General features: G+C 35.3%; 2 protein-coding genes across 14 annotated transcripts in view; one reads left to right on the forward strand and one right to left on the reverse strand.

Moving 5' to 3' along the window:
- On the forward strand, positions 1–27,443 carry LOC7482445 (serine/threonine-protein kinase PBL34). 3 transcript variants are annotated; one of them, XR_008057704.1, is made up of 7 exons: positions 2–438; positions 1,032–1,372; positions 1,506–1,641; positions 2,345–2,484; positions 2,582–2,705; positions 4,001–4,584; positions 27,112–27,443. XR_008057704.1 is itself a non-coding variant. In XM_002323793.4 (6 exons), exons 1-6 carry the CDS (start codon positions 240–242, stop codon positions 4,507–4,509), a joined length of 1,449 nt encoding a protein of 482 aa, XP_002323829.2. In that variant the 5' UTR covers positions 1–239; the 3' UTR covers positions 4,510–4,934. The 3 variants fall into 3 exon arrangements, 2 of the variants coding, with proteins under 2 accessions (XP_002323829.2, XP_002323831.2); XM_002323793.4 differs by lacking the exon at positions 27,112–27,443 and having other exon boundaries at positions 1–438; positions 4,001–4,934; XM_002323795.4 differs by lacking the exon at positions 27,112–27,443 and having other exon boundaries at positions 2,348–2,484; positions 4,001–4,934.
- LOC18109032 (UDP-glycosyltransferase 92A1) overlaps positions 6,775–27,930 on the reverse strand; it is a 33,637-nt gene continuing 12,481 nt past the window's right edge. Inside the window, exons 2-3 of one of the 11 annotated variants that reach the window (XM_052448289.1) lie at positions 12,264–12,303; positions 6,775–7,149 (exon numbers count right to left, since the gene is read on the reverse strand). In XM_052448289.1, coding sequence (XP_052304249.1) covers positions 6,989–7,149; positions 12,264–12,303 — 201 coding nt within the window. In that variant the 3' untranslated portion in view covers positions 6,775–6,988. Of the gene's footprint in view, positions 8,311–11,956; positions 13,756–18,261; positions 18,434–18,631; positions 18,681–24,928; positions 25,531–27,930 lie in introns of those variants that run through there. The other 10 variants (XM_052448290.1, XM_052448288.1, XM_052448287.1 and 7 more) reach the window with 10 other exon arrangements.

Here is a 27,930-nt window from a genome sequence, read left to right on the forward strand (position 1 = left end):
ATCACTGTTTCAAACTGCCCAAAGTGCCCCTTGTTGAACACTTTCCCTCTTTCTCAAGCGTCTCTCTCAAACCTCCTTTTGACTAAAAATTCACAACCGGGCATCACTGATTTCACTGAAAATCCCTTGTTTTTTCAATTCTTGATGGCTTAGATGATATAAAGCTAGTTCCTTTGAAATGGGTTTTCTCTGTTGTGATTAGTTTTTCAACTCTTCGATTGTGTCTTTTATTTATATTTATGAAGATGAAGATGGGTTTGAGTCCAGATTCTGTAAAGGTAAAGAATTCTAATGAGAAATCAAAGAGCAAGAAAAATAAGAAAAATGGTAAGGATGAGGAGGATATGGGATGTTGGTTTAAACTCAGATTGCTGGGAAGCTGCATGCCTTCAAGATCAAAAGTTGATAGCTCTTTAAGTGGCATCTCAACTCATTATGGTAAAAGTCTCTCTCTGTTTCTCTGAGTGTTTTTCTTTAATTTTTGATCATCTGATATTTTTATGCAGAACCATATGTCTATAGGCTTGTGGGGATATTGTTTCTGATATATTTTTTAATGTTTTGGTGATTTGTTTCATGGCAAATCAAGTAAACAGAAGGCACAAGTTCTTGTTAGGACTTCTGAATATGTTGTTAGATTTACTGGTTTCAGTGATTGAGAGTATAAGAAGTTGAAAACCGTTCCTGAATTTTGATCCATTTAGGTAGTACTGTTAATTAAAGTCCCCGTTCAGATTGATGGACCCTTTTGAAGATTGTCATCTCATGATAATTTTGGAGTGGCATGTTGTTTCTTAACAAACAGGTCTATCATGATCATTTGCTATATTATCCATGCATTGATAAACATGATAGCAACTAGTTTGTCTACTACTTCTTCATTGAACTTGATTATAATTCAGTAATTTGTCTTTTTTCCAATTAGTTCTCTTGAGAAATGTTGTTAATAAGTTGCTACATATAAATATTAAGAGACAGATGCTACTGGATTTGAATATTAGCAAGTAATTTCCCGTTGCTTTGGTTTTCAGCGCAAAGTAAATCTACAAATGATAAGAACAAAGACCAACCAGTTGTTCCAGCAATGTCTTCCACTACCACAACTAGCAATGCAGAGAGTGCATCCTCATTTCCAACATTTAGTGAGGAATTGAAGCTTGCTTCTCAGCTCCGAAAATTTACATTTAATGACCTTAAGTTAGCAACTAGAAACTTTAGGCCTGAGAGTCTTCTTGGGGAGGGTGGGTTTGGGTGTGTCTTCAAAGGTTGGATTGAGGAGAACGGAACTGCTCCTGTGAAACCTGGCACTGGGCTTACTGTTGCAGTGAAAACCCTCAACCATGATGGCCTTCAGGGTCATAAAGAGTGGCTAGTATGATCTCTTTCTATTTGTCATTTCCATCTTGGATCTTTTAAATGCTAGATGATTTTTGTTCTTAGAAAAATAATATGCTACATGATTCTTTTACTTTATATTATTAGTCACGTTTTCCACAATATTTCAGGCTGAAGTTAGTTTTCTTGGGAATCTTCTCCATAAAAACTTGGTAAAATTGGTTGGTTACTGCATTGAAGATGATCAAAGGTTGCTGGTGTATGAGTTCATGCCTAGAGGAAGTTTGGAGAATCACCTCTTCAGAAGTATGAAAGCTATAGCCTAGAATTTGCCTTATTTATCTCTGATACAATTTGCTTTTCAAATTTTTACTGTGGAAAAATTAGTGTATATTACCATAATGTTCTACGTACATAAAACCAATAATTATTTGTGTTTACACACCTAATAATAAGATACAGTATTTTACAGGATATTTGACAGGGTAGAAACTAAACATGTTCAAGAAGAATCATTGCTCTATCTCTGCCTTTTTTTAAAGAGATAATTCACTTATGATATGTCTATTTTACCACAGAAAAGAGCAAGATCTCTGATGTGCATAAATCAGATCACACTCTTGAAGTCTGCTGTTGGAAACTTATTAGCTAGCGTCAACATTATGAAGAAGGATCTAGAGATATATCATGTAGAAATAGGTTTTTCAATGTGATTTTGAATGTTTGAGGAGTTTATAGGGGGGGCTTCATTGGTTTTTCCATTTACTAAAAACAGTTTGTAACCTTTTTGTTCTTATAAGTATAAAACAGCCAGAAGCAGTTATTGCTCATCTAACCACTTCCTAATTCTTCTAATCAAAAACCTGTTTCAGATGTTACCATTCCTTCAGAAAATGATTTTATAGCTCCCAAAATCAACACATTCTCTTTCCACATATGCTCGTTTTGTTTGAGATATCATCTGCAATTGATGCTTACTTTTCTCTGGTAACAACCATGTTATGTGCAGAAGGGTCCTTGCCTCTTCCTTGGTCTATCAGGATGAAAATTGCTCTTGGTGCTGCGCAAGGTCTTGCTTTCCTTCATGAGGAGGCTGACAGACCAGTAATATATCGTGATTTTAAAACATCTAATATATTATTAGATGCGGTATGTGGCTTAATATATGCATGTATTGGAAATTACTTCACTAATCATTTCCTCTTTTCAGTCCCTCTGATTCTGATACAAGACAATACTGTTTTAGGACTACAATTCCAAACTTTCTGATTTTGGACTTGCCAAGGATGCTCCTGATGGAGGCAAAACTCATGTGTCTACCAGAGTTATGGGAACCTATGGCTATGCTGCCCCAGAATATGTGATGACTGGTGAGTGGACTTTAATTCCTTTCCCGCTACGTGTTATGTATAGATGTATGGATACCTTTGAATGAACGATAGGAATTGCCTGTTAGTTGTTGAATTTCCTTGCAATGGATAAGGAGGCAGTCAGTCAATCATGTTAAAAATTGAATGTTCTAAATTGTCTGAGGTAAGGATTTAAACTGCAGCATTTAGTGTTTGCCTATATGAATGAGACTTGGTTAGGACATGCTTATTGGTGCAAATGAACAGAACAATTGGCGCAACAATATATAAAAGAAGGATTAAATGCAATTCATTTTCAGCCTCAGGAAATTAGAGTCAAAGATGACCTTATATCTGTTCGGCTTCATTCTACTGATATAATTTTTACAACACCACCATACGCTAGTATATGTGTGAAAGGAAAATCATGTTCCATGGCATTGTGTGATACCTGTGGGTTTGAAGATGCCACAAATCTTATATCACTGAGAGGGTAGAGGGGAGAATGGGGATCTTTCTATGAAAGATAACTCCCCACAATTTCGTGGACTGCAGAGCATGATTGTAGTGGTCCTCACCTTGTCTGCTACCACCCAATCTTGCTAGTCTGCCATGGCATCATCACTATTGAAAAGTGCAAAACTAGTAGTAGTCTTTTGTCTTTTTGGCTTGAACCCAATGATTAAAACAGCCATCTTCTAGTCTTCAGTCATCTAGACTTGAAAGCTTGTCAAGAAAGGTAGAATTTGACATGGTATTTGGATTAAGTTTCCAATTGAGTTTGAACCCTTGTATTGCTGTATTTCATGACAATATAAGATCAGACACCCTGGTATCAAATAGGACCAGATCCTTTGTATCTAGTGACTGTAATGCCAGAAACATTCATACAAAACCTGTTCTTCTGTGTCATTGATGCTATCTCTGAACTAATTTTCATGACTGGCAACTTCCTGTATTTTGCTGGAGTCTTGCTTTTTAATCATTATCCATCCTTGCCCCCTGTGTTTATTTAATCTTAGACGTTTTAAAAGGCATGAAGATAATGAGAGATTTATATATGTTCATAAAATTATTTCCTGTGTTTGAAAAGCTGTTTAAGTAATTCATCATGTTCTAATTTAGCTATGATATCCCACATGTCATGTTTTGGAGGACCATATCTTTTATGTCATATCCAACTATCTTGGTCAGCAGAAATCTGTGCAATTCTATTTACTTGTGTCTTTCAGTCGCTGCTGTTTGTAGAAATCATGGCAGTGCTGCTTTTGATCAACTGATGTTATGCCAATCTAATGTTTTCCACTTTGGTTTAGGACATTTGACTTCAAAGAGCGATGTCTATAGCTTTGGAGTAGTTTTACTTGAAATGCTCACTGGCCGAAGATCAATGGACAAAAACCGACCAAATGGGGAGCACAACCTTGTGGAATGGGCAAGGCCACATTTTGGGGACAAGAGAAGGTTCTACCGCATATTAGACCCTCGCCTTGAAGGCCATTTCTCAATCAAAGGTGCTCAGAAAGCTATTCAATTGGCTGCCCAGTGTCTTAGCCGTGACCCCAAATCCAGGCCCCGGATGAGTGAAGTTGTTGAAGCACTAAAGCCTTTACCAAACTTAAAGGATATGGCTAGCTCTTCGTACTACTTCCAAACTATGCAAGCAGATCGTAACAAATCAAACATGAATGCTAAAAATGGCATTAGAACAAATGCAGGATTCATAACAAGGAACGGACAACCACTGAGGAGCTTAAGTGATGTGCGTGCATCTCCATATAACCAGCCTCGGCAGTCACCAAAACCTAGAGGGAAAAACTCATAGCACTATAGTTGCGTTTATATTATATCTGGATTCAGCTTTTTGGCAGTAGCTTCAGCAGTTTGAAATAGCACTGAGGTTTGTTCCATCATTAGTCTGAGAAGTGACGTCTGGTTATTTGTTATTCATCCACCATGTTCAATCAGTAAAATGATGGAACGAGCCTCCTGCTTTATGTGGTGGCTTGTGATTGGTAATCATCGAAATGCATCTATTCTCTGTTCTTACCTCTCTAATGCATCGACTCTTGAGTAGGAAATTATACACTGGACACTGGAAAGATACTGAAGTCAAGTGGTGATGTAGAGGGAGGTGGGGGTGTGAACAAATGTTAGTAAGCTTGATTGTAAATTGAAGAGAAAGGAAGTGTGAGGCAAATTTATGTAGCTATTAATTCTGATTCTCATCATCATATTTCCAATCTTTAATTGCCTTCTTCATCCTATTCTGAACTTGCTTTGATGCAAATGGTTTTCTTTATCGGAGTTGATGGAAATTGGAAATTCATATGCATCTTGAAGAGGGAAGAGCAAGGCAACACACACACACACATTCTTCCAACGAATAGTATTCATCTTGGTGCTGAGGCCGGAACCGTGAAGGTTGGGAGGGGATTTTGCACCCATCGAGGCTGAGGCCGGCGCTATTTTCAAGAGTCTAGCTAGTGAATTCAGACGCTGGCACCATTCTAAGAGTATGATTAATGAATTCTGACAGTTTGATCAGAGCAAGGATAACATCAAGTTAGATGGTTGAAGGATCTTCATGCTAGTGGATGATCGCAACCACCTATAAACAGTGTAATCGGTTCAATTAACACTGAAAAAGATGTCCACCCATAAACAGGTCCATTATTTAAAACAAAAATCCAATTATAATATGGAATTTGAGAGGGGGGAAATGCACACACAGCACAAGACTCTGATACGTTGCTACCAAGGTTGTCAACAGACATGCCGTCATTCATAATTTGTTTGTGGTATGCAAGCCAGCTGGGGACAATCTTGGAGGAGCATGATGACTATTTCATTATTCAATCCAGCACTTCTCTCTCAAATCTACCACAAAACATAAAGGAAGGAAAAAATAAGGGGGAGCTGTTTCTGGTTGTAAGCAAAATGGACATAAAAGCTTTCATGTGAAAGGATTTGTACGGTATCAAACATTAAAATATCTTAAAATATCAAAAATATATTAATTTAAAATAAATATTTTTTTTTATGGGTTAACTCAAGATTAGTTACCATGTAAGTAAATAGCTACCATGCCGGGAAGACAAATGCTGTCTATTCCATAAATTTATAATCTTGAAATAATTTGTCAGTTTAACGATATAAAACATACATATTAAATCCGGATTTTTTTTTGTGGGTTAACTCAAGATTAGTTAATCTGGTTGTTGAATTAATCCGAGTAATGTAAAAAAGTTGGGATATAAGTAAAAACCTAGCAAAACCCGGTTGACCTGTGACTCAAATAACCCGATAAAACCTAATTGAGATTTTTTTTTTCAAATGTGTTTTTTCTCCAAGAGCCTCTTTATATATATATATATATATATATATATATATATATTTTAATTGGTTATTAAATTTTTTTAAAGTTCACTATATAAATACTAGAAGAATATTTTATTTTTTTAATGTGAAATTTAAAGTCTTTTAGTATTATATTTTATGTTCACAAGAAAAAAAAAATTTCATTGTGGAATTTGAAACCTTTTAGTATATATATATATAGTCTATTCTCATAAGAAAAAAGTTATGCTTTTTTAATGTGACATAAAAAACTTTTTTATTTGAATACTTCAACTTAAAAGGATAACATACTAATATAATATCTTTTTAATGTGGGATAAAAAATCTTTTGAAATAATATTTTAAATTTCATTATTTATAACATATATAGCCTATATTCACATGTATTCTTTCTTAATTTTTTCATATGAAATATTACAACTTCAAATATTATTTTAAATTTTTTCAGGTTGATCCAGATCAACCCGTGTAACTCGAAACCCGACTAAACTTCTGAAACCGGTCTAATAACCCTGATATAAAGTGTTGCAAGTTTATAAACTTCATGACGTCAATTATAATTTCTAGAAGAAGCAAAGCAAAAAAAAAAAAAAAAGCAAATATAATCATGTAAATAATTTAATATTTTTTGTTTATTTTTTTTATATATCAACTTGAAGATATAAAGGGTTATAAACCTATAATTGTAATTTCCAAAACAAGAAAAAAAAAGGCGCAAACTATAGGAAACTGATTGTAATTAACCTTAAATTTATTTATATCATTTTTAATCTTTTTATTACAATCCAATTATTATGAATATTCTAGACTTCCCCTCTCACAGAGTACTTAATTAGTACAAGATTACAAATTGAAATCCTTACGAAGTACAGCTGAAGCAAGCAATAACAACAACCAAGAAGGTTTATCATATTAATCCTCATTAAAAGGGATCAATCATACGATTAACTGATACTACTAATCATCTGCCATTTTGATTGAAGGGTCTTGATAAGATCATCCAGAGCTTTAACAGAAGATCCTTTGTCTTCTCCTTCATCTCTCACTGATGCCCTTAACTGTTCTTTAATCACCATTGCCTTGCTCCTCATATCACCTCCCTTCCCTTTCTTGTCCATCACCAACTCTATCACATTCTTCACCACCTTCCAATCTATGCTGCTCTGCACTCCTCTTGTCAGCTCCACACTCACACCCATCTCCTCTACCAGCATTTTGGAATTATAGGCCTGTTCAGCGGCCAAAGGCCATCCTATAATTGGCACAGCTTGGCTCAAGCTTTCCAACACTGAATTCCACCCACAGTGGCTTAGGAATGCTCCTGTGGACTTGTGTGACAAAATCTCCAATTGGGGCGCCCAGTTCCTCACCAACAAACCTTGTTTTCTTTTCTCCATTCTTTCTTCAAATCCTTCTGGTAAGTATTCTGCTCTAAATTCACTTTTTCTTTCAAAACCAACAGGAGGCCTGATGACCCAGATGAAAGGTTTCGCACTCTCTTCCAAGCCAATAGCTAACTCCATCATCTGGGAGGGACTTATGCTGTTTTGAGAACCAAAAGAAATATAGAGCACCGAAGCTGGACTGTGCGATTCAAGCCATTCCATGCATTTCTCAATAGAAATCTCTAGTCTTTTACCAGAACGTCTTGTGCTTATACCTGATGCAGCTACAGATAAAGAAGAATAATCATTCTTGAGCACAATTGGTGGCAGAAGAGGCCCTATAGCCCAGACAGGAAGTTTGACAAAGTTCCTCAACCATTCCAATCCTGCAGGCTCAAATTCCTCAGCTGTATTGCACAACCACCCAAAAGATTGCATTGAAAGTGAGATCTGTGACTGAAAAAACTGAGACCTAGAATCAGTGCCATCAGCATTTCTTAAGAAATGATGCAACTGATTGATGTGAAAGCGACAGCTATCAGGAAATCCCGGCAAATGAAACTCATCAGAATCACTTCTACCTCGATGAGGAAGATTGAGCCAAAGAGAAGAGTAAGCCAAGGTTCCATAAGCACCACCTGTAGAGAAAGTGACATTCACAGTCCCCAGACTGGTGGCAACTTCAGTTGCCCATCCAAGGAAAACATCCGATATTATACAAAGTGGGGGGTGACCTTGTTTAGCTGCAATATCAGATACAAGGCTGTGAAACGGTGTCCTAAGACTTAGTGATGCAGAGCAAAGTTTGCCAATCGAATCCAGAGACAAGTTCTCGGAGTTTTCAGTGTTTGGAGGCAAGCCATAATCAGTACTGCAAAAAGGTAGCTCAAGGAGGTGGATATGGTCATTTTCTGGTTCATCGGGCGAGGAGTTGAAGGTGGAAGAAAGGTACTGGATGTTGAGAGGGGTGCTTGCAATGGATATTTTGAAACCAGTTGCTTGATGGATTTGCCTTGCAAGAGCAAGAAAAGGTATGAGATGGCCATGCGCCATAAACGGGAGCATCACTATCTGTTCAATAGATTTAGACGCCATTAATAATTTTGTCGAGGTTTGTGCTCAAACTGAATTTGGCTCAAGAACTGGATCTACACTGAGATGGGAGAAGAGTGCTGGCCTCCTTACACACATTCTTCCAACGAATAGTATTCATCTTGGTGCTGAGGCCGGAACCGTGAAGGTTGGGAGGGGATTTTGCACCCATCGAGGCTGAGGCCGGCGCTATTTTCAAGAGTCTAGCTAGTGAATTCAGACGCTGGCACCATTCTAAGAGTATGATTAATGAATTCTGACAGTTTGATCAGAGCAAGGATAACATCAAGTTAGATGGTTGAAGGATCTTCATGCTAGTAGATGATCGCAGCCACCTATGAACAGTGTAATCGGTTCAATTAACACTGAAAAAGATGTCCACCCATAAACAGGTCCATTATTTAAAACAAAAATCCAATTATAATATGGAATTTGAGAGGGGGGAAATGCACACACAGCACAAGACTCTGATACGTTGCTACCAAGGTTGTCAACAGACATGCCGTCATTCATAATTTGTTTGTGGTATGCAAGCCAGCTGGGGACAATCTTGGAGGAGCATGATGACTGTTTCATTATTATAAATTTGTAATAGCTCCTGTCTGTTAAATAGATTGAGGTTATATTTTTTAAAAAAAAAATTATAATAAAATTGTTTTGAAATTTTATTTTTTAAAAATTAATAATTTTAACTGGATTGTTGCAAACTTAGGTTGATTTAGTCGTGAATTTCAAGTTAATTTTTTTTTATTTTGATAATTGTATGTATTTAGACTAATTTATATATATTTCGATTAATTTCTTGATTATGTAAGTTTTTATTAATTCTAAAATTTATAAAGTTTAAACTATTAATTTTTAAAAAACAATCTTAAAATTTAATTATTTGAGCTAGATTTCTTACAGTTGTTTTTGCCATTTCTACCCAGCACTTCAAGTTAAAAGGACCTAAAGGTGTCCAATGCTGGGCTGTTAAAAGGACATAAAAGCTGTCCAATGCCTGAACCAGTTCATGTAAAAATGCTAAGATGAAAGGACTTGGGGCAGTGTCAGCAAATGAAGCTGCCTGCAATAGCGTGTCCGTGTGGGCCGATATGGTTGCTTTCTCATTTTAAAGGTGTGTTTGGTATTATTATAATTTGAAAAATATTGTTTTATAAAATGTGTTTTTAATTGTGGTTGATTTATTATTTATGTGTATTTAGTTACAACTGTGGTTGAAATTGAGATTGAATAAAAAATAGTTTAATGTATTTGGTTAAAAAAATACTTTTCAAATTGAGATTATATATATATATATATATATATATATATATATATATATATATATATATATATTGATGGTTTTAAATTTAACTATTGTAGATTTAACTACTGCTATTACATCATGAAATAAATAATACTTATAAAATATTTTTTATTATTCCATTAAATTATTTATAATTTCATCACGTACGAAATTCATCCGATAAGGACTACAGTTTTCTTAGTTTCTTAAGCGCGCAACAACTTCAGGTAAAATATTATCTGGAACAAAATTGAGATTGCGATCAAATTCTGCTAATGCTACGTTATTAAGCAATCTCCTTCTAATTTTTTAAATAAAAAACAATTAAAAATAAAAATAAAATTGAATTTTTTAAACTAGGTCGAACCCGGTTCAATGCATTTAACTTTGGACAAGACCCGGTCCGGCCGGAACAGTGGAGAGTAACTCCACTGTTCACGTGAACAATGGAGTCACTCTCCACTGTGTCCGCAGGTTTTATTTAAATTTAAGTGAATAGTAAACTGTGGTTTTGCATTACCAAACAACAAACATCTACGGTTTGCTTTAAAAGCTGTCGTAGCCGCGTAAATAAACAGACACTCAATTCCATAAATTTTAATTTGTTGTTATTTTATTTTATTTTAGAAATTACATTTTATGAATCAATTTAGTTTTTAAACTCAGGATAAAAACTCTCATGTATAATATATCAAAAACATCAATGTTATAATTTTTCTCGTCAATTTTGATTTCTAAACAATAGAGGTAGCAATAGAAGAAGTCCATGCTATTGGTCTTAGGGTTTCTAGCATTTGTTAAGTTACAAGATTTGTGCACAACCGGATCAAGAAATTAGGTTTTGGAACGTAATCTGTATGTGTGTAAGAGAGAGATCAGAGAAAATGACTATCTCCCACTATTTGAAACAAAAGCATCAAGAGCAAGGTTTTTTGTTCATTTTTCTTAACGAGACTTCATTTTCTGCTACTTTTTTCTTCGTATGCTTATGTTATAGTTATCAAACCCTACCACTTATTGACCTGAATTAATTTGAAAAAATAAATAAAAAAATATATTTGAAGTTTTAATATTTTATATGAAAAAATTAAAAATAATTCATGTAAATATAAGCTATACATACTATAAATAATAAAGTTTAAAAAATTATTTCTAAAGGATTTGTATCTCACATTCAAAAGATACTATTTTAGTATGTTATCTTTTCAACTTGAAATATTTAAATCAAAAATATTTTTTATTCTACATTAAAAAATTTAAAGCAAAAATATTTTTTATTCTACATTGAAAAAACATAATTTTTTTCTTATGAATATAAAGTATATATATTAAAGGGCTTCAAATCCGACACTAAAAAAATAAAATATTTTTCTAATATTTAGATAATGAACTTTTAAAAGAGTTAACCAACTAAAATATATATATATATATATGGGATTTTTGGCTAGGAGAAAAAACACATTTGAAAAAAAAACTAGATTTCAACCAGGTTTTGCCGGGTCGCCCGGGTCACGGGTCAATCCTATAGGCCAACTGGGTTTTGCCGAGTTTTTGCTTATCCCGGTCTTTTACCTTACCTGGACTAGTCTAGCTATCGGGTCGAGCAGATCTCAGACCAACTCGCTAGGCCGGTCTAATTTTAATAACTATGGTTTATACCGTTGTATTGGATCTATAGTGGTGTTGGGCTAAAACTAATGATTTTGTGATCTATGCTTTCTCCCTTTTAGGCTTGCTGGAGATTGAAAAGTAAAAAAATAAAAATAATGGTTTCAATTATTTCATGTGAACTTGCTGGAGATTGAGAAAATGGAGGAAGAAGAACTTATCCATGGTGTCTATGGTTTTTGTTTAGTTGAATGGAAACTTTATAATATTAATATTGCGAGGCTTTTCATTAAATGAAATGTGATAACACTTTTATAAATAATTCAATATTTTTTGTTGATTTTTTTTTATATGTCATTGTAAGGATGTAAAGAGTTGTAAAATTATAAACTTTATGACGTAAAATATAATTTTTAGAAGAAGCAAAATGAAGAAAATGAGCAAATATAATCCTGTAAATAATCCAACATTTTTATTTTTTATTTTTTTATATGTGCCAGCTTGAAATTATTTTTGCTCCAACTTGGTAACAGAGGGAATAAAAAACATATGATTATTATCAATATGCTCCAATACTTGGTAACAGAGGGAATGAAAAACATAGTAAAATTGAAGAAAGCAATAACAACAAACAAGAAGGTTTATCATCTTAATTAATCCTCATTATAAAGGATCAATCATATGATTAACTGATACTACTAATCATCTGCCATTTTGATTGAAGGGTCTTGATAAGATCATCCAGAGCTTTAACAGAAGATCCTTTGTCTTCTCCTTCATCTCTCACTGATGCCCTCAACTGTTCTTTAATCACCATTGCCTTGCTCCTCATATCACCTCCCTTACCTTTCTTGTCCATCACCAACTCTATCACTTTCTTCACCTCCTTCCATTCTATGCTGCTCTGCACTCCTCTTGTCAGCTCCACACTCACACCCATCTCCTCTACCAGCATTTTGGAATTATAGGCCTGTTCAGCGGCCAAAGGCCATCCTATAATTGGCACAGCTTGGCTCAAGCTTTCCAACACTGAATTCCACCCACAGTGGCTTAGGAATGCTCCTGTGGACTTGTGTGACAAAATCTCCAATTGGGGCGCCCAGTTCCTCACCAACAAACCTTGTTTTCTTTTCTCCATTCTTTCTTCAAATCCTTCTGGCAAGTATTCTGCTCTAAATTCACTTTTTCGTTCAAAACCAACAGGAGGCCTGATGACCCAGATGAAAGGTTTCGCACTCTCTTCCAAGCCAATAGCTAACTCCATCATCTGGGAGGGACTTATGCTGTTTTGAGAACCAAAAGAAATATAGAGCACCGAAGCTGGACTGTGCGATTCAAGCCATTCCATGCATTTCTCAACAGAAATCTCTGGTCTTTTACCAGCACGTCTTGTGCTTATTCCTGATGCAGCTACAGATAAAGAAGAACAATCATTCTTGAGCACAATTGGTGGCAGAAGAGGCCCTATAGCCCAGACAGGAAGTTTGACAAAGTTCCTCAACCATTCCAATCCTGCAGGCTCAAATTCCTCAGCTGTATTGCACAACCACCCAAAAGATTGCATTGAAAGTGAGATCTGTGACTGAAAAAACTCAGACCAAGAATCAGTGCCATCAGCATTTCTTAAGAAATGATGCAACTGATTGACGTGAAAGCGACAGCTATCAGGAAATCCCGGCAAATGAAACTCATCAGAATCACTTCTACCTCGATGAGGAAGATTGAGCCAAAGAGATGAGGAAGCCAAGGTTCCATAAGCACCACCTGTACAGAAAGTGACATTCACAGTCCCCAGACTGTTCGCAACTTCAGTTGCCCATCCAAGGAAAACATCCGATATTATACAAAGTGGGGGGTGACCTTGTTTAGCTGCAATATCAGATACAAGGCTGTGAAATGGTTTCCTAAGACTTAGTGATGCAGATAAAAGTTTGCCAATCGAATCCAGAGACAAGTTCTCGGAGTTTTCAGTGTTTGGAGGCAAGCCATAATCAGTACTGCAAAAAGGTAGCTCAAGGAGGTGGATATGGTCATTTTCTGGTTCATCGGACGAGGAGTTGAAGGTGGAAGAAAGGTACTGGATGTTAAGAGGGGTGCTTGCAATGGATATTTTGAAACCAGTTGCTCGATGGATTTGTCTTGCAAGAGCAAGAAAAGGTATGAGATGGCCATGCGCCATAAACGGGAGCATCACTATCTGTTCAATAGATTTAGACGCCATTAATAATTTTGTCGAGGTTTGTGCTCAAACTGAATTTGGCTCAAGAACTGGATCTACACTGAGATGGGAGAAGAGTGGTGGCCTCCTTATAAAGGACCGTTGAAGGAAAGTGATGGTTGTAATTAGAGGTGCTGTTTAAAAGAAATTAACTTAAAAAACTAAATCGAGATACTGATTTAAAAACTAGAAAAATCACTTGATCCAGTTCTATTTTAATTTCAAAAATCAAAAAATAATTGAATGGGTTCAACTTAATTTAATTTCATTAAAAAAAATAAATATAAATAGAACCTCACCCTAAAATACATTTTCTAATAATTTTGGGACAACTAGGTGCCACGTGGGATCTCATATTGGTGGGAAAGACGACGAAATTTTAAAATATAAAAACAAACGTGCAAGTCTCAATGTAGGGATACCAACCTGAGGAGTCAAAAAGTGTCCAGTTCCAAGTAAATGTACGTCAAATCATCCATCCAGGCTAAGCCCCGTACCAAACACCTTTCAATAAAATTGTCAAGCAGCTAATGTGTCTTTATCTTATTTTTATATTATTTGCTTTCTATTTGTGAATTCCATGCTTCTTTTATAACATCTAAGAATGGTGTGAATTAAGTCTTAATTGAACATAGAATACTTTAAAAATTAATCCTTATAATTCTTAAAAATTTGGCAATAAATATCATGTATGAAAGCCAAAAATTAAATAAGATAAAGATCAAGATATACACATCAAATTTATAGTGGCTCGAACAATCGTCAACTTCACTTTTTAAACCACCATTCAAAAATTTAATATCAAGATCTTCTTAACGGATAAAATCTTACTGATACACTAATCTTTTTAAAATATTAAAATTAAAAAAACCCTTCACTCACAAATCTTTTTAAATTTTTTCACGTCAACTATTATATGTGAAAAATCAATACATGGCCATTACACATACTAATAAAAATAGAGTTAGTCGAGGTGCGTGCAAGCTGGTCCGGACACCCACGTTAATAAAAAAAATAAAAATAAAATGGAGTTAGATGTTTTGAACTTTCAAAGTGTTTTTCAATTTTATTAAAAATGGCTATAACCTATTTTTGGAAGAAAAAAAAAGTTATTACAAGATTCATGTGTGTAAAATAAGTTTATCACTCGGTTAAAAAAGGACAATAGACTTTTAGTGTGATCAAAGTTTGAAAAATCATTTGACCAAGTTTATGTTATCCATTTAAAAGGATTTTGAGTGATAATACCAAAATATATAATAATAAAAAAATTTATGAGGTGTTTTTCACTATATATTAATTTCAGAAATGAAATTAATTTTTTGGATAGTAAATTCAGCAATGAAAAATTATTTTTGTGATGCCAAATTAAATCCTATAAGGATTTGATGACATGAAATTATATTTAAGTATCTTCAAGTCAAGTTTGCGTCCAACAAGTCCATATTGCTTCCATTTGATATAGAAAAATTTCTACAACATTCAAGCTTTTGACATACATATTAAATTCACTAAAGCATCATTAATCCATAGGTGTTAAAGACCCTTAGGCTAACAATCTGTTTTTTTTTTTTTTTTTTTTTTTTTTTTTTTTTTATGATGATAAATAAATTGTGCAATAAGAAAATAAAGATGATATTATCCAATAATATACACCTCCAATCCCAAACAAGATGTATCTCAAATATTTGAAGCTCCCCTACCAATGTGCATTGTTTGGTAAAAGTTGATTTAACTTTAATCTTGAAACAATATGTATCTCCTTGAGAAAATGATTTTATAGGTCCCTAAATCAACACAATCTCTTTCCACATATGCTTGTTTTGTTTGAGATATCATCTGCAATCGATGCTTACTCTTCTCTGGTAACAACCATGTTATGTGCAGAAGGGTCCTTGCCTCTTCCTTGGTCTATCAGGATGAAAATTGCTCTTGGAGCTGAGCAAGGTCTTGCTTTCCTTCATGAGGAGGCTGACAGACCAGCAATATATCGTGATTTTAAAACATCTAATATATTATTAGACGCGGTATGTGCTTAATATATGCATGTATTGGAAATTACTTCACTAATCATTTCCTCTTTTCAGTCCCTCTGAATTCTGATACAAGACAATACTGTTTTAGGACTACAATTCCAAACTTTCTGATTTTGGACTTGCCAAGGATGCTCCTGATGGAGGCAAAACTCATGTGTCTACCAGAGTTATGGGAACCTATGGCTATGCTGCCCCAGAATATGTGATGACTGGTGAGTGGACTTTAACTCCTTTCCCTCTACGTGTTATGTATAGATGTATGGATACCTTTGAATGAACGATAGGAATTGCCTGTTAGTTGTTGAATTTCCTTGCAATGGATAAGGAGGCAGTCAGTCAATCATGTTAAAAATTGAATGTTCTAAATTGTCTGAGGTAAGGATTTAAACTGCAGCATTTAGTGTTTGCCTATATGAATAGACTTGGTTAGGACATGCTTATTGGTGCAAATGAACAGAACAATTGGCGCAACTTTTCAGGCCTGACTGTGTGTGTGTGTATATATATATATATATATATATATATATATATATAAAGGATTAAATGCAATTCATTTTCAGCCTCAGGAAATTGGAGTCAAAGATGACCTTATATCTGTTCGGCTTCATTCTACTGCTACAATATTCACAACACCACCATACGCTAGTATATGGGTGAAAGGAAAATCATGTTCCATGGCATTGTGTGATACTTGTGGGTTTGAAGATGCCACAAATCTTATATCACTGAGAGGGTAGAGGGGAGAATGGAGATCTTTCTATGAAAGATAACTCCCTGCAATTTCGTGGACTTCAGAGCATGATTGTAGTGGTCCTCACCTTGTCTGCTACCACCCAATCTTGCTGGTCTGCCATGGCATCATATTTCCAATCTTTAATTGCCTTCTTCATCCTATTCTGAACTTGCTTTGATGCAAATGGTTTTCTTTATCGGAGTTGATGGAAAATGGAAATTCATATGTATCTTGAAGAGGGAAGAGCCAGGCAACATACGCACACACATTCTTCCAACGAAAAAATATTCATCTTGGTGCTGAGGCCGGAACCGTGAAGGTTTGGAGGGGATTTTGCACCCATCGAGGCTGAGGCCGGCGCTATTTTCAAGAGTCTAGCTAGTGAATTCAGACACTGGCACCATTTTTAGAAGTCTGATAATGAATTCTGACAGTCCGTGTGGGCCGCTGCCTGCAATAGCTAGTCCCACAAGCTAGTCCGTGTGGGCCGCTGCCTGCAATAGCTAGTCCGTGTGGGCCGCTATGGTTGCTTTCTCATTTAAGTAAATAATTTTTTATTTATTTTGAAAATTACATTTATGAATCAATCTAATTTTTTAACTTAAACAAAAAAAAATTAAAATACTCGTATATAATATATCAAAAACATCAATATTATAATTTCTTTCTAATTTTGATTTCTTTCTCTTCAAAATCCCTAATATTTTTTCTTAATGAGTCTTCGTTTTCTGCTTTTGTTTTTTTTCATTTTTTTCCCCATATGTTTACAAGAGATGTTTGTGCATATGTGGTTGTAAAAATGCTAAAACGAAAGGACTTGGGGGCAGTGTCGGCAGATGAAGCAGAATCCAGTTGTCGGTGGAAGAAATCGTGTCTGCTTTCTCGTGTACGTGAATAGCTACCATGCCGGGATGACAATCCAAACTTTTTGACGGGTTAACCGGTTAACTCAACATTATTTGATTGGTTGTTGGATTAATTCGGGTAAAGCAAAAAAATTAAGATATAAGTAAAAACCTAGCAAAACCCGGTTGACCCATAGGGTTGACCTATGACCCAAATACTCAGTAAAATTTGGTTGAGACTTGTTTTTTTTTCAAATATATTTTTTCTTCCAGTAAGAGCTTCTTTATTTATATATATATATATATATTAGTTGGTTATTAAATCTTTTTAAAGTTCACTATATAAATACTAGAAGAATATTTTATTTTTTCAATTTGAGATTTAAAGTCTTTTAGTATTATATTTTATATTCACAAGAAAAAAAATATTTTTTCAATGTGAGATTTCAAACTTTTTAGTGTATATATATATATATATATATATATATACTCTGTGCTCATAAGAAAAAAGTTATGTTTTTTTAGTGTGAGATAAAAAACTTTTTTGTTTGAATACTTCAATTTAAAAGAATAATATACTAATATAATATCTTTTCACCGTGGAATAAAATTTTTTTTGAAATAATATTTTAAATTTCATTATTTATAACATGTATAGCCTATATTCACATGTATTTTTTTTTTAATTTTTTCATATGAAATATTACAACTTCAAATATTATTTTAAATTTTTTCAGGTTGATCCAGATGAACCCGTGTAACTCGAAACCCGACTTAACTCCTAAATCAGGTCTAATAACCATGATATAAAGAGTTGCAAAATTATAAACTTCATGACGTCAATTATAATTTCTAGAAGAAGCAAAGCAAAAAAATAAGCAAATATAATCATGTAAATAATTTAAATTTTTTTGTTTATTTTTTTTATATATCAACTTGAAGATATAAAGGGTTATAAACCTATAATTGTAATTTCCAAAACAAGAAAAAAAAAGGCGCAAACTATAGAAACTGATTGTAATTAACCTTAAATTTATTTATATCATTTTTAATCTTTTTATTACAATCCAATTATTATGAATATTCTAGACTTCCCCTCTCACAGAGTAATTAATTAGTACAAGATTACAAATTGAAATCCTTACGAAGTAAAACTGAAGCAAGCAATAACAACAAACAAGAAGGTTTGTCATCTTAATTAATCCTCATTACAAAGGATCAATCATATGATTAACTGATACTACTAATCATCTGCCATTTTGATTGAAGGGTCTTGATAAGATCATCCAGAGCTTAAACAGAAGATCCTTTGTCTTCTCCTTCATCTCTCACTGATGCCCTTAACTGTTCTTTAATCACCATTGCCTTGCTCCTCATATCACCTCCCTTCCCTTTCTTGTCCATCACCAACTCTATCACTTTCTTCACCACCTTCCAATCTATGCTGCTCTGCAGTCCTCTTGTCAGCTCCACACTCACACCCATCTCCTCTACCAGCATTTTGGAATTATAGGCCTGTTCAGCGGCCAAAGGCCATCCTATAATTGGCACAGCTTGGCTCAAGCTTTCCAACACTGAATTCCACCCACAGTGGCTTAGGAATGCTCCTGTGGACTTGTGTGACAAAATCTCCAATTGGGGCGCCCAGTTCCTCACCAACAAACCTTGTTTTCTTTTCTCCATTCTTTCTTCAAATCCTTCTGGCAAGTATTCTGCTCTAAATTCACTTTTTGGTTCAAAACCAACAGGAGGCCTGAGACCCAGATGAAAGGTTTCGCACTCTCTTCCAAGCCAATAGCTAACTCCATCATCTGGGAGGGACTTATGCTGTTTTGAGAACCAAAAGAAATATAGAGCACCGAAGCTGGACTGTGCGATTCAAGCCATTCCATGCATTTCTCAACAGAAATCTCTGGTCTTTTACTAGCATGTCTTGTGCTTATACCTGATGCAGCTACAGATAAAGAAGAATAATCATTCTTGAGCACAATTGGTGGCAGAAGAGGCCCTATAGCCCAGACAGGAAGTTTGACAAAGTTCCTCAACCATTCCAATCCTGCAGGCTCAAATTCCTCAGCTGTATTGCACAACCACCCAAAAGATTGCATTGAAAGTGAGATCTGTGACTGAAAAAACTTAGACCAAGAATCAGTGCCATCAGCATTTCTTAAGAAATGATGCAACTGATTGATGTGAAAGCGACAGCTATCAGGAAATCCCGGCAAATGAAACTCATCAGAATCACTTCTACCTCGATGAGGAAGATTGAGCCAAAGAGATGAGTAAGCCAAGGTTCCATAAGCACCACCTGTAGAGAAAGTGACATGAAGTGTTTAAAAGAAAAGTGTTTAAGAGATGAAATGAAGATAGGAAGAATAGAAGAGACTGTAAAGATTGAATTCTTTATTTATCCAGAATGAATAATACTGATTGCATCTTTCCATGCAATCGTTACACATATATATTCAAAAATAAAAAAACAGAATACCAAACTTATAGCATGAAATCATGCTATGATCTGTTAACATAATAACAGAATAACTAATTCCTAGAGACTAGGATAATAGCTTATTATTAGCATGATAATTAGAAATAACAGAAACAAAAAGATTTGTTGACAGCTCCTTCTTTGACAGCTCCAGGAAGCAATCTTCAACACTCCTCCTTGCTTGAGGAGCTGCAAACTCCAATCTTTTGTCTTAAAAATTCAAACCTGTTTACTGGAAGTGGTTTAGTAAACAGATCAGCCAATTGATTTTCAGACTTGCAATAAATCAATTTAACTTCACCATTTTTTTGCACCTCACGCAAGAAATACAGCTTGATGTTAAAATGTTTAGTTTTTCCATGAAACACTGGATTATAAGATATTGCAATAGCTCCTTGATTGTCAACTGAGATTTCAGTTGCTTCTTCTTCTTCCATGTATAAATCTCGTAACAACTTTTGTAACCACAATGCTTGATTCACTGCAGCTGTGGCTGCAATGAACTCTGCCTCTACAGTAGATTGAGCCACGATATCTTGCTTCTTAGATGACCATGAAAATATAGCAGATCCTAGATTAAAACAGAATCCAGAGGTACTTCTCATGTCATCAATAGAGTCACCCCAATCACTGTCAGAAAAACCATGTAGTTTTAAATCTTGACACTTCAAAAATTTAACACCAAAACTGCATGTTCCTTTGATGTATCTCAGAATTCTTTTAGCTGCTCTCATATGAATTTCGGTTGGACAATGCATAAACCGAGATAGAATACTTGTTGCATGAAGTATGTCAGGTCGAGTTGCTGTTAAATACATCAAGCATCCAATTAAGCTTCTGAATTTTTCTTCATCTACTCTAGCAGTGCCATCTTCTTTGCTAAACTTGTCCTTTTGATTCATAGGAGTAGCTGTTGGCTTGCAATTATCCATCTGGAATTTCTTCAGGATTTCCCTTGAATACTTCTTCTGGCAAATGAATATTTCTTCTCTGTTTTGCATAATTTCCATTCCCAGAAAGAAACTCATGAGACCAAAGTCGGTCATTTCAAAGACTTGCATCATATTTAGCTTGAATTCTGCAACCTGCACTGTATTGCTTCCTGTCACTAAGAGATCATCAACATAAAGAGATATTATAAGCACATCATCGTTGATTCTCTTCACATAAAGAGTTGCTTCTGACAAACTCTTCTAAAATCCAGAACCTGTCAAATAGTCATCAATTCTGCCATACCAAGCTCTAGGTGCTTGTTTTAATCCATAGAGAGCTTTCTTTAGTAGATAAACTTTGTCTTCTTTTCCTTGAGTCACAAAACCAGCTGGTTGCTCAACATAAATTTCTTCTTGTAGAATGCCATTCAGGAAAGCTGATTTAACATCTAACTGGAAAACTTTCCAGTTCCTGTGTGCAGCAACAGCAAACAAGAATCGTATGGTGTCCATCCTTGCTACAGGTGCAAATGTGTCTGAATAATCAACACCATAAATTTGAGCATAACCCTTAACAACCAGCCTGGCTTTATACTTGTTGATGGTACTGTCTGCATTCAGTTTAGTTCTGAAAATCCACTTCACGCCAATAACATTTTTGCTTGGTGGTCTGTCAACAAGTTCCCATGTGCAATTCTTCTCAATCATGCATATCTCCTCCTGCATTGCCTTTAGCCATTCTGGATTGTGTTTGGCTTCTTCATAGCCTTCTGGTTCACAAATAGCTACATTGCTCCTTTGATAAATATCATCAAGGGATCGAGTGCCTCTAATTGGTGAATCATCAAATGATTCATCCTGCAACAAATCTGACAGCTGCACATTTCTTTGTGTGTCTCCCCAATCCCATTGTTTTTCTTCATGGAAATGAACATCCCTTGTAATAACCATCTTCTGAGTTTGAGGATGATAAACTTTGTAGGCTTTAGACACATCACTGTAGCCAACAAAAATTCCTGGCATTGCCTTCCTGTCAAGCTTGTCTCTTTTGACCTGTGGAACATGAACAAAACAAATGCTGCCAAAGATCTTAAGAAAACTTAATGAAGGTTTGTTGTCATACCAAACTTCAAAAGGAGTCTTCTCTTCCAGTAATTTTGTTGGAAGTCGGTTTTGAAGGAAGACAGCTGTGTTGGCTGCTTCTGCCCAAAAGATCTTTTGCAAATTCTTTTCATATAGTATGCATCTCACCATCTCCATAATGTATCGATTTCTTCTTTCACTGACTCCATTCTGTTCAGGAGTGTAAGGGGCAGTGAATTGATGTTCAATGCCAGCTTCTTCACAGTAGAGATTGAATTCTGATGAGGTGTATTCTGTACCATTGTCTGACCGAATGGATTGAATTTTACATCTGCTTTTATTCTCCACATTCTTCTTGAATTGCCAAAAAATCCCAGCTACTTCTGACTTGTATTTCATGAAGAAGATCCAACACATTCTGGTGAAGTCATCAATAAAAAGTATGTAATATCGACTACCTTTTATTGAAGGTGTGCTAAGTGGACCAGCAACATCTGTATGGATCAACTGAAGTTTCTGTGTAGATCTCCATGTTGACTTTGGAAATGGTTTTCTGTTTTGCTTACCGAATTGACAAGCATTACAATTTGGCAGCAAATCAGTAAATGAAGGCACTCCTCTTACAGCTTCATGCTTCTTCATCCGCTGTTGATGACAGTGACCCAACCTTTTATGCCATACTTCCATGTCATTCAGTTTTGTGGGAAAGGCTGTGTGCTCCTCCTCAAATGGTAAAAATGAAAAACCTTTTCCTCTCATTTTGGCTTGCAATATTTTTTGTCCAGCAGCGTCAAAAATATAGCAAGATTGATTTTCGAAAACCACTTTCATGCCTTTCTCCATTAATTGTCCAACACTCAACAAATTTTGATCTATATCAGGTACATAAAGAACATCAGAAATAGTTTTTGTACCTGAGTTGGTAGTGATGGCAACCGTTCCTTTTCCCTTTGCTGCTATACAATCACCATTTCCAATTCTGACCTTTGCAACTTCAGTAGTTTGCAAATTTCTGAAGAGACTCTTATCAAAAGTCATGTGATTTGTGCATCCACTGTCAATTAGCCAGTGATCTGAGGAAGTCTGGACTGAAAAACATGTAGCTACAAACAGTTGATCTTCATCATCTTGACTGGCAACCTGAGCATCTTCATTCTGCTGTTTCTGAAACTTTGTTCTGCAGATGATTGCTTCATGTCCCATTTGATGACATTTACTGCATTTTGCATCAGGTCTTTTCCAGCACTTGAATGGTGGATGACCTAACTTGTTGCAGTGTTGACATGGTGGAAAGTTTCTTTTAAGAAATTTTCCTCTGTTCTGGAATTGATTGACAGTAGTCTTACTACTGTTTGAAACCTGATTCTGCTTGAAGAATTTCTTCTTGTCAGAATCGGGATACTTTGCTTGTAAAGCTCCTTCAGTAACTCGATCTTGCCTCATAAGTCGCCTTTGCTCTTGTGCCTGCAAGGCATTTATCAATTCTGCCAAGGTAATCTTGGACAGATCCTTTGTATTCTCCAAGGTGGTTATGGATGCTTCATAACGTTCAGGCACAGTTACAAGTATTTTCTCTACAATTCTGCAATCAGAGAAGGTTGTGCCAAGTAATCTTACCTTGTTGACAATTCCAAGTAATTTGTCTGAATACTCTTTGATGGTTTCAGAATTCCTTTTCCCCTTGCTGCTATACAATCACCATTTCCAATTCTGACCTTTGCAACTTCAGTAGTTTGCAAATTTCTGAAGAGACTCTTATCAAAAGTCATGTGATTTGTGCATCCACTGTCAATTAGCCAGTGATCTGAGGAAGTCTGGACTGAAAAACATGTAGCTACAAACAGTTGATCTTCATCATCTTGACTGGCAACCTGAGCATCTTCATTCTGCTGTTTCTGAAACTTTGTTCTGCAGATGATTGCTTCATGTCCCATTTGATGACATTTACTGCATTTTGCATCAGGTCTTTTCCAGCACTTGAATGGTGGATGACCTAACTTGTTGCAGTGTTGACATGGTGGAAAGTTTCTTTTAAGAAATTTTCCTCTGTTCTGGAATTGATTGACAGTAGTCTTACTACTGTTTGAAACCTGATTCTGCTTGAAGAATTTCTTCTTGTCAGAATCGGGATACTTTGCTTGTAAAGCTCCTTCAGTAACTCGATCTTGCCTCATAAGTCGCCTTTGCTCTTGAGCCTGCAAGGCATTTATCAATTCTGCCAAGGTAATCTTGGACAGATCCTTTGTATTCTCCAAGGTGGTTATGGATGCTTCATAACGTTCAGGCACAGTTACAAGTATTTTCTCTACAATTCTGCAATCAGAGAAGGTTGTGCCAAGTAATCTTACCTTGTTGACAATTCCAAGTAATTTGTCTGAATACTCTTTGATGGTTTCAGAATCCTTCATTCTTTGTAGTTCAAATTCTCTTATTAGATTAAGACTTTGCATGCCACGAATTCTTTCATCTCCAGCATACTCCTTCTTCAAATAATCCCAAACATCTTTTGCTGATTTAAGAGACATAATCCTGGTGAAGATTGTTGTGGAAACAACTGCAAATAGACAAGCTTTTGCTTTTGATTTCCTTGTTTTTCTCTCTTTATGATTTTTTATCTGAGCAACTGTTGGATTATTTGGCAAAGGATGAACTTCATAGTCTTCTTCAACAGCTTCCCAAAGATCCAACACCTCCAAATAAGTCTCCATTTTTACTGCCCAGAGTTGATAATTTTCTCCATCAAAGATGGGAGAAGAAATTTGAGAGAAACTTGTTTCAGCCTCCATTACAGGTCCCTTTAAGATAATTGCTCTGATACCAATTGAAAGTGTTTAAAAGAAAAGTGTTTAAGAGATGAAATGAAGATAGGAAGAATAGAAGAGACTGTAAAGATTGAATTCTTTATTTATCCAGAATGAATAATACTGATTGCATCTTTCCATGCAATCGTTACACATATATATTCAAAAATAAAAAAACAGAATACCAAACTTATAGCATGAAATCATGCTATGATCTGTTAACATAATAACAGAATAACTAATTCCTAGAGACTAGGATAATAGCTTATTATTAGCATGATAATTAGAAATAACAGAAACAAAAAGATTTGTTGACAGCTCCTTCTTTGACAGCTCCAGGAAGCAATCTTCAACACATTCACAGTCCCCAGACAGCTCGCAACTTCAGTTGCCCATCCAAGGAAAACATCTGATATTATACAAAGTGGGGGGTGACCTTGTTTAGCTGCAATATCAGATACAAGGCTGTGAAATGGTTTCTTAAGACTTAGCGATGGAGAGAAAAGTTTGCCAATCGAATCCAGAGACAAGTTCTCGGAGTTTTCAGTGTTTGGAGGCAAGCCATAATCAGTACTGCAAAAAGGTAGCTCAAGGAGGTGGATATGGTCATTTTCTGGTTCATCGGAGGAGGAGTTGAAGGTGGAAGAAAGGTACTGGATGTTGAGAGGGGTGCTTGCAATGGATATTTTGAAACCAGTTGCTTGATGGATCTGTCTTGCAAGAGCAAGAAAAGGTATGAGATGGCCATGCGCCATAAACGGGAGCATCACTATCTGTTCAATAGATTTAGACGCCATTAATAATTTTGTCGAGGTTTGTGCTCAAACTGAATTTGGCTCAAGAACTGGATCTACACTGAGATGGGAGAAGAGTGCTGGCCTCCTTACAAAGGACCGTTGAAGGAAAGTTGTTCTTAATTTATTTAGGCATTAAAGTGATGGATTGGTTGTCATTAGAGGTGCTGTTTAAAAGAAATTAACTTAAAAAACTAAATTGAGATACTGATTCAAGAACTAGAAAAATCACGTAGTCCGGTTTTATTTTAATTTCAAAAATCTAAAAATGATTGAATGAGTTCAACTCAATTTAATTTCATTAAAAATATAAATAGAACCTAACCCTAAAATACTTTTTCTAATAAATTTGGGACAACTAGGTGCCACGTGGGTCTCATATTGGTGGGAAAGACGACGAAATTCCCCGACATAGAGGATAATGTCGTAAAGATGATGCAGTCCAATGCATCGGTAATGCACACATTTGATCCCTGTTTTGTATCCTTTCCTTTAAATCCAAGCCTTCTTCAAACACTATACAAAGATTGGACATATGATGAGGACAACCACTGAGGAGCTCGTGCGTCTCCATATAACCAGCCTCGGCAGTCACCAAAACCTAGAGGGAAAAACCAGTGTTATTAAACCCGGCCCGGCGGGTTGATCCGGGACCCGTTTGATCTGGTGGCTGAACCGATCTCGGTTTACTAAAAGACCAGCTGGGGCAATAGCCTGGTCAAACCTGGGCGAACCGGCGGGTCGACCCATGACCCGGGCGAACCCGGACGAGACCCAGTTTTTTTTCCCTTCAAATATGGGATTTGAAACCCATTAGTATATAACTATATATACTCTATGTTCTCAAGAAAAAAGTCATGTTTTTTCAATGTGGGATAAAAAACTTTTTGGTTTAAATACTTCAACTTAAAAGGATAACAAATATCTTTTCAATGTGGGATTTGAAGCCCTTTCGCATATATACTCTATGTTCCCATGAAAAAAGTTATGTTTTTTCAATGTAGGATTTGAAACCTGTTAGTATATATACTCTATGTTTTCAAGAAAAAAATCATGTTTTTTCAATATGGGATAAAAAACCTTTTGGTTTAAATACTTCAACTTAAAATGATAACATAGTATCTTCTCAATATGAGATTTGAAGTCCTTTCGTATATATATTTTATGTTCCCATGAAAGAAGTTATATTTTTTCAATGTGGGATTTGAAACTTATTAGTATATATACTCTATGTTCCCAAGAAAAAAATTATGTTTTTTCGATGTGGGATTAAAAACTTTTTTAGTTTAAATACTTCAACTTAAAAGCTTAACACAATATCTTTTTAATGTGGGATAAAAAACTTTTTAAAATATTCTTTTAAATTTCATTGTTTACAATATGTATAACCTATATTTACATTAATTTTTTCATATGAAATATTAAAACTTTAATTTTTTTTTTAATTTTTATGGGTTGATCCGGGTTGACCCGAGTTGACCCATGAAACCCGGGACCCGGCCCCTGGCCAGGTTTGATAACTATGGGAAAAACCTATAGAAATTATTTGGAAGTGTGGTTGCGGTTGTTTTTTAAAGTTTTTTTCATGCTGAAATGCATTAAAATGATATTTTTTTTATTTTAAAAAAATTATTTTTGAGATTAACGCATCAAAATAATCCAAAATATATCTAAAAAAATTAAATTTTTTTAAAATATAAATTGACTCGCATTTGCAAACATAGCTTTTTGGCAGTGGCTTCAGCAGTTTGAAATAGCACTGAGGTTTGTTCCATCATTAGTCTGAGAAGTGACGTCTGGTCATTTGTTATTCATCCACCATGTTCAATCAGTAAAATGATGGAACGAGCCTCCTGCTTTATGTGGTGGCTTGTGATTGGTAATCATCGAAATGCATCTATTCTCTATTCTTACCTCTCTAATGCATCGACTCTTGAGTAGGAAATTATACACTGGACACTGGAAAGATACTGAAGTCAAGTGGTGATGCAGAGGGAGGTGGGGGTGTGAACAGATGTTAGTAAGCTTGATTGTAAATTGAAGAGAAAGGAAGTGTGAGGCAAATTTATGTAGCTATTTAATTCTGATTCTCATCATCGTCGTCGTCGTCGTCATCATATGTCCAATCTTTAATTGCCTTCTTCATCCTATTCTGAACTTGCTTTGATGCAAATGGTTTTCTTTATCGGAGTTGATGGAAATTGGAAATTCAAATGCATCTTGAAGAGGGAAGAGCAAGGCAAAACACACACACACACACACAGTATTCATCTTGGTGCTGAGGCCGGAACCGTGAAGGTTTGGAGGGGATTTTGCACCCATTGATGCCTTAGAAGCTGCTGATGTAGAAGCTGATGATGTGGAGTTTGTTGATATGGAAGCTGATATGAGTTTTAGTTTTAATAAAACACTTGTTGTTTTGAATTTGTCAAATTCTGTTAGGATTGATATAATCCTTTTTGTTTAGTCATTATCTTTTATTCTGTTACGTAACAGCAGCAGATTGTGCTGCTTGTTACTTGCATTTAAAGCTTTCCTTTCGTTGTTTTTTATAAGTCTGGCATGATCAATAAAGTAGTGAAG

Source organism: Populus trichocarpa, chromosome 17 (genome assembly GCF_000002775.5).
Source record: "Populus trichocarpa isolate Nisqually-1 chromosome 17, P.trichocarpa_v4.1, whole genome shotgun sequence".
NCBI classification, from domain to species: Eukaryota; Viridiplantae; Streptophyta; class Magnoliopsida; order Malpighiales; family Salicaceae; genus Populus; species Populus trichocarpa.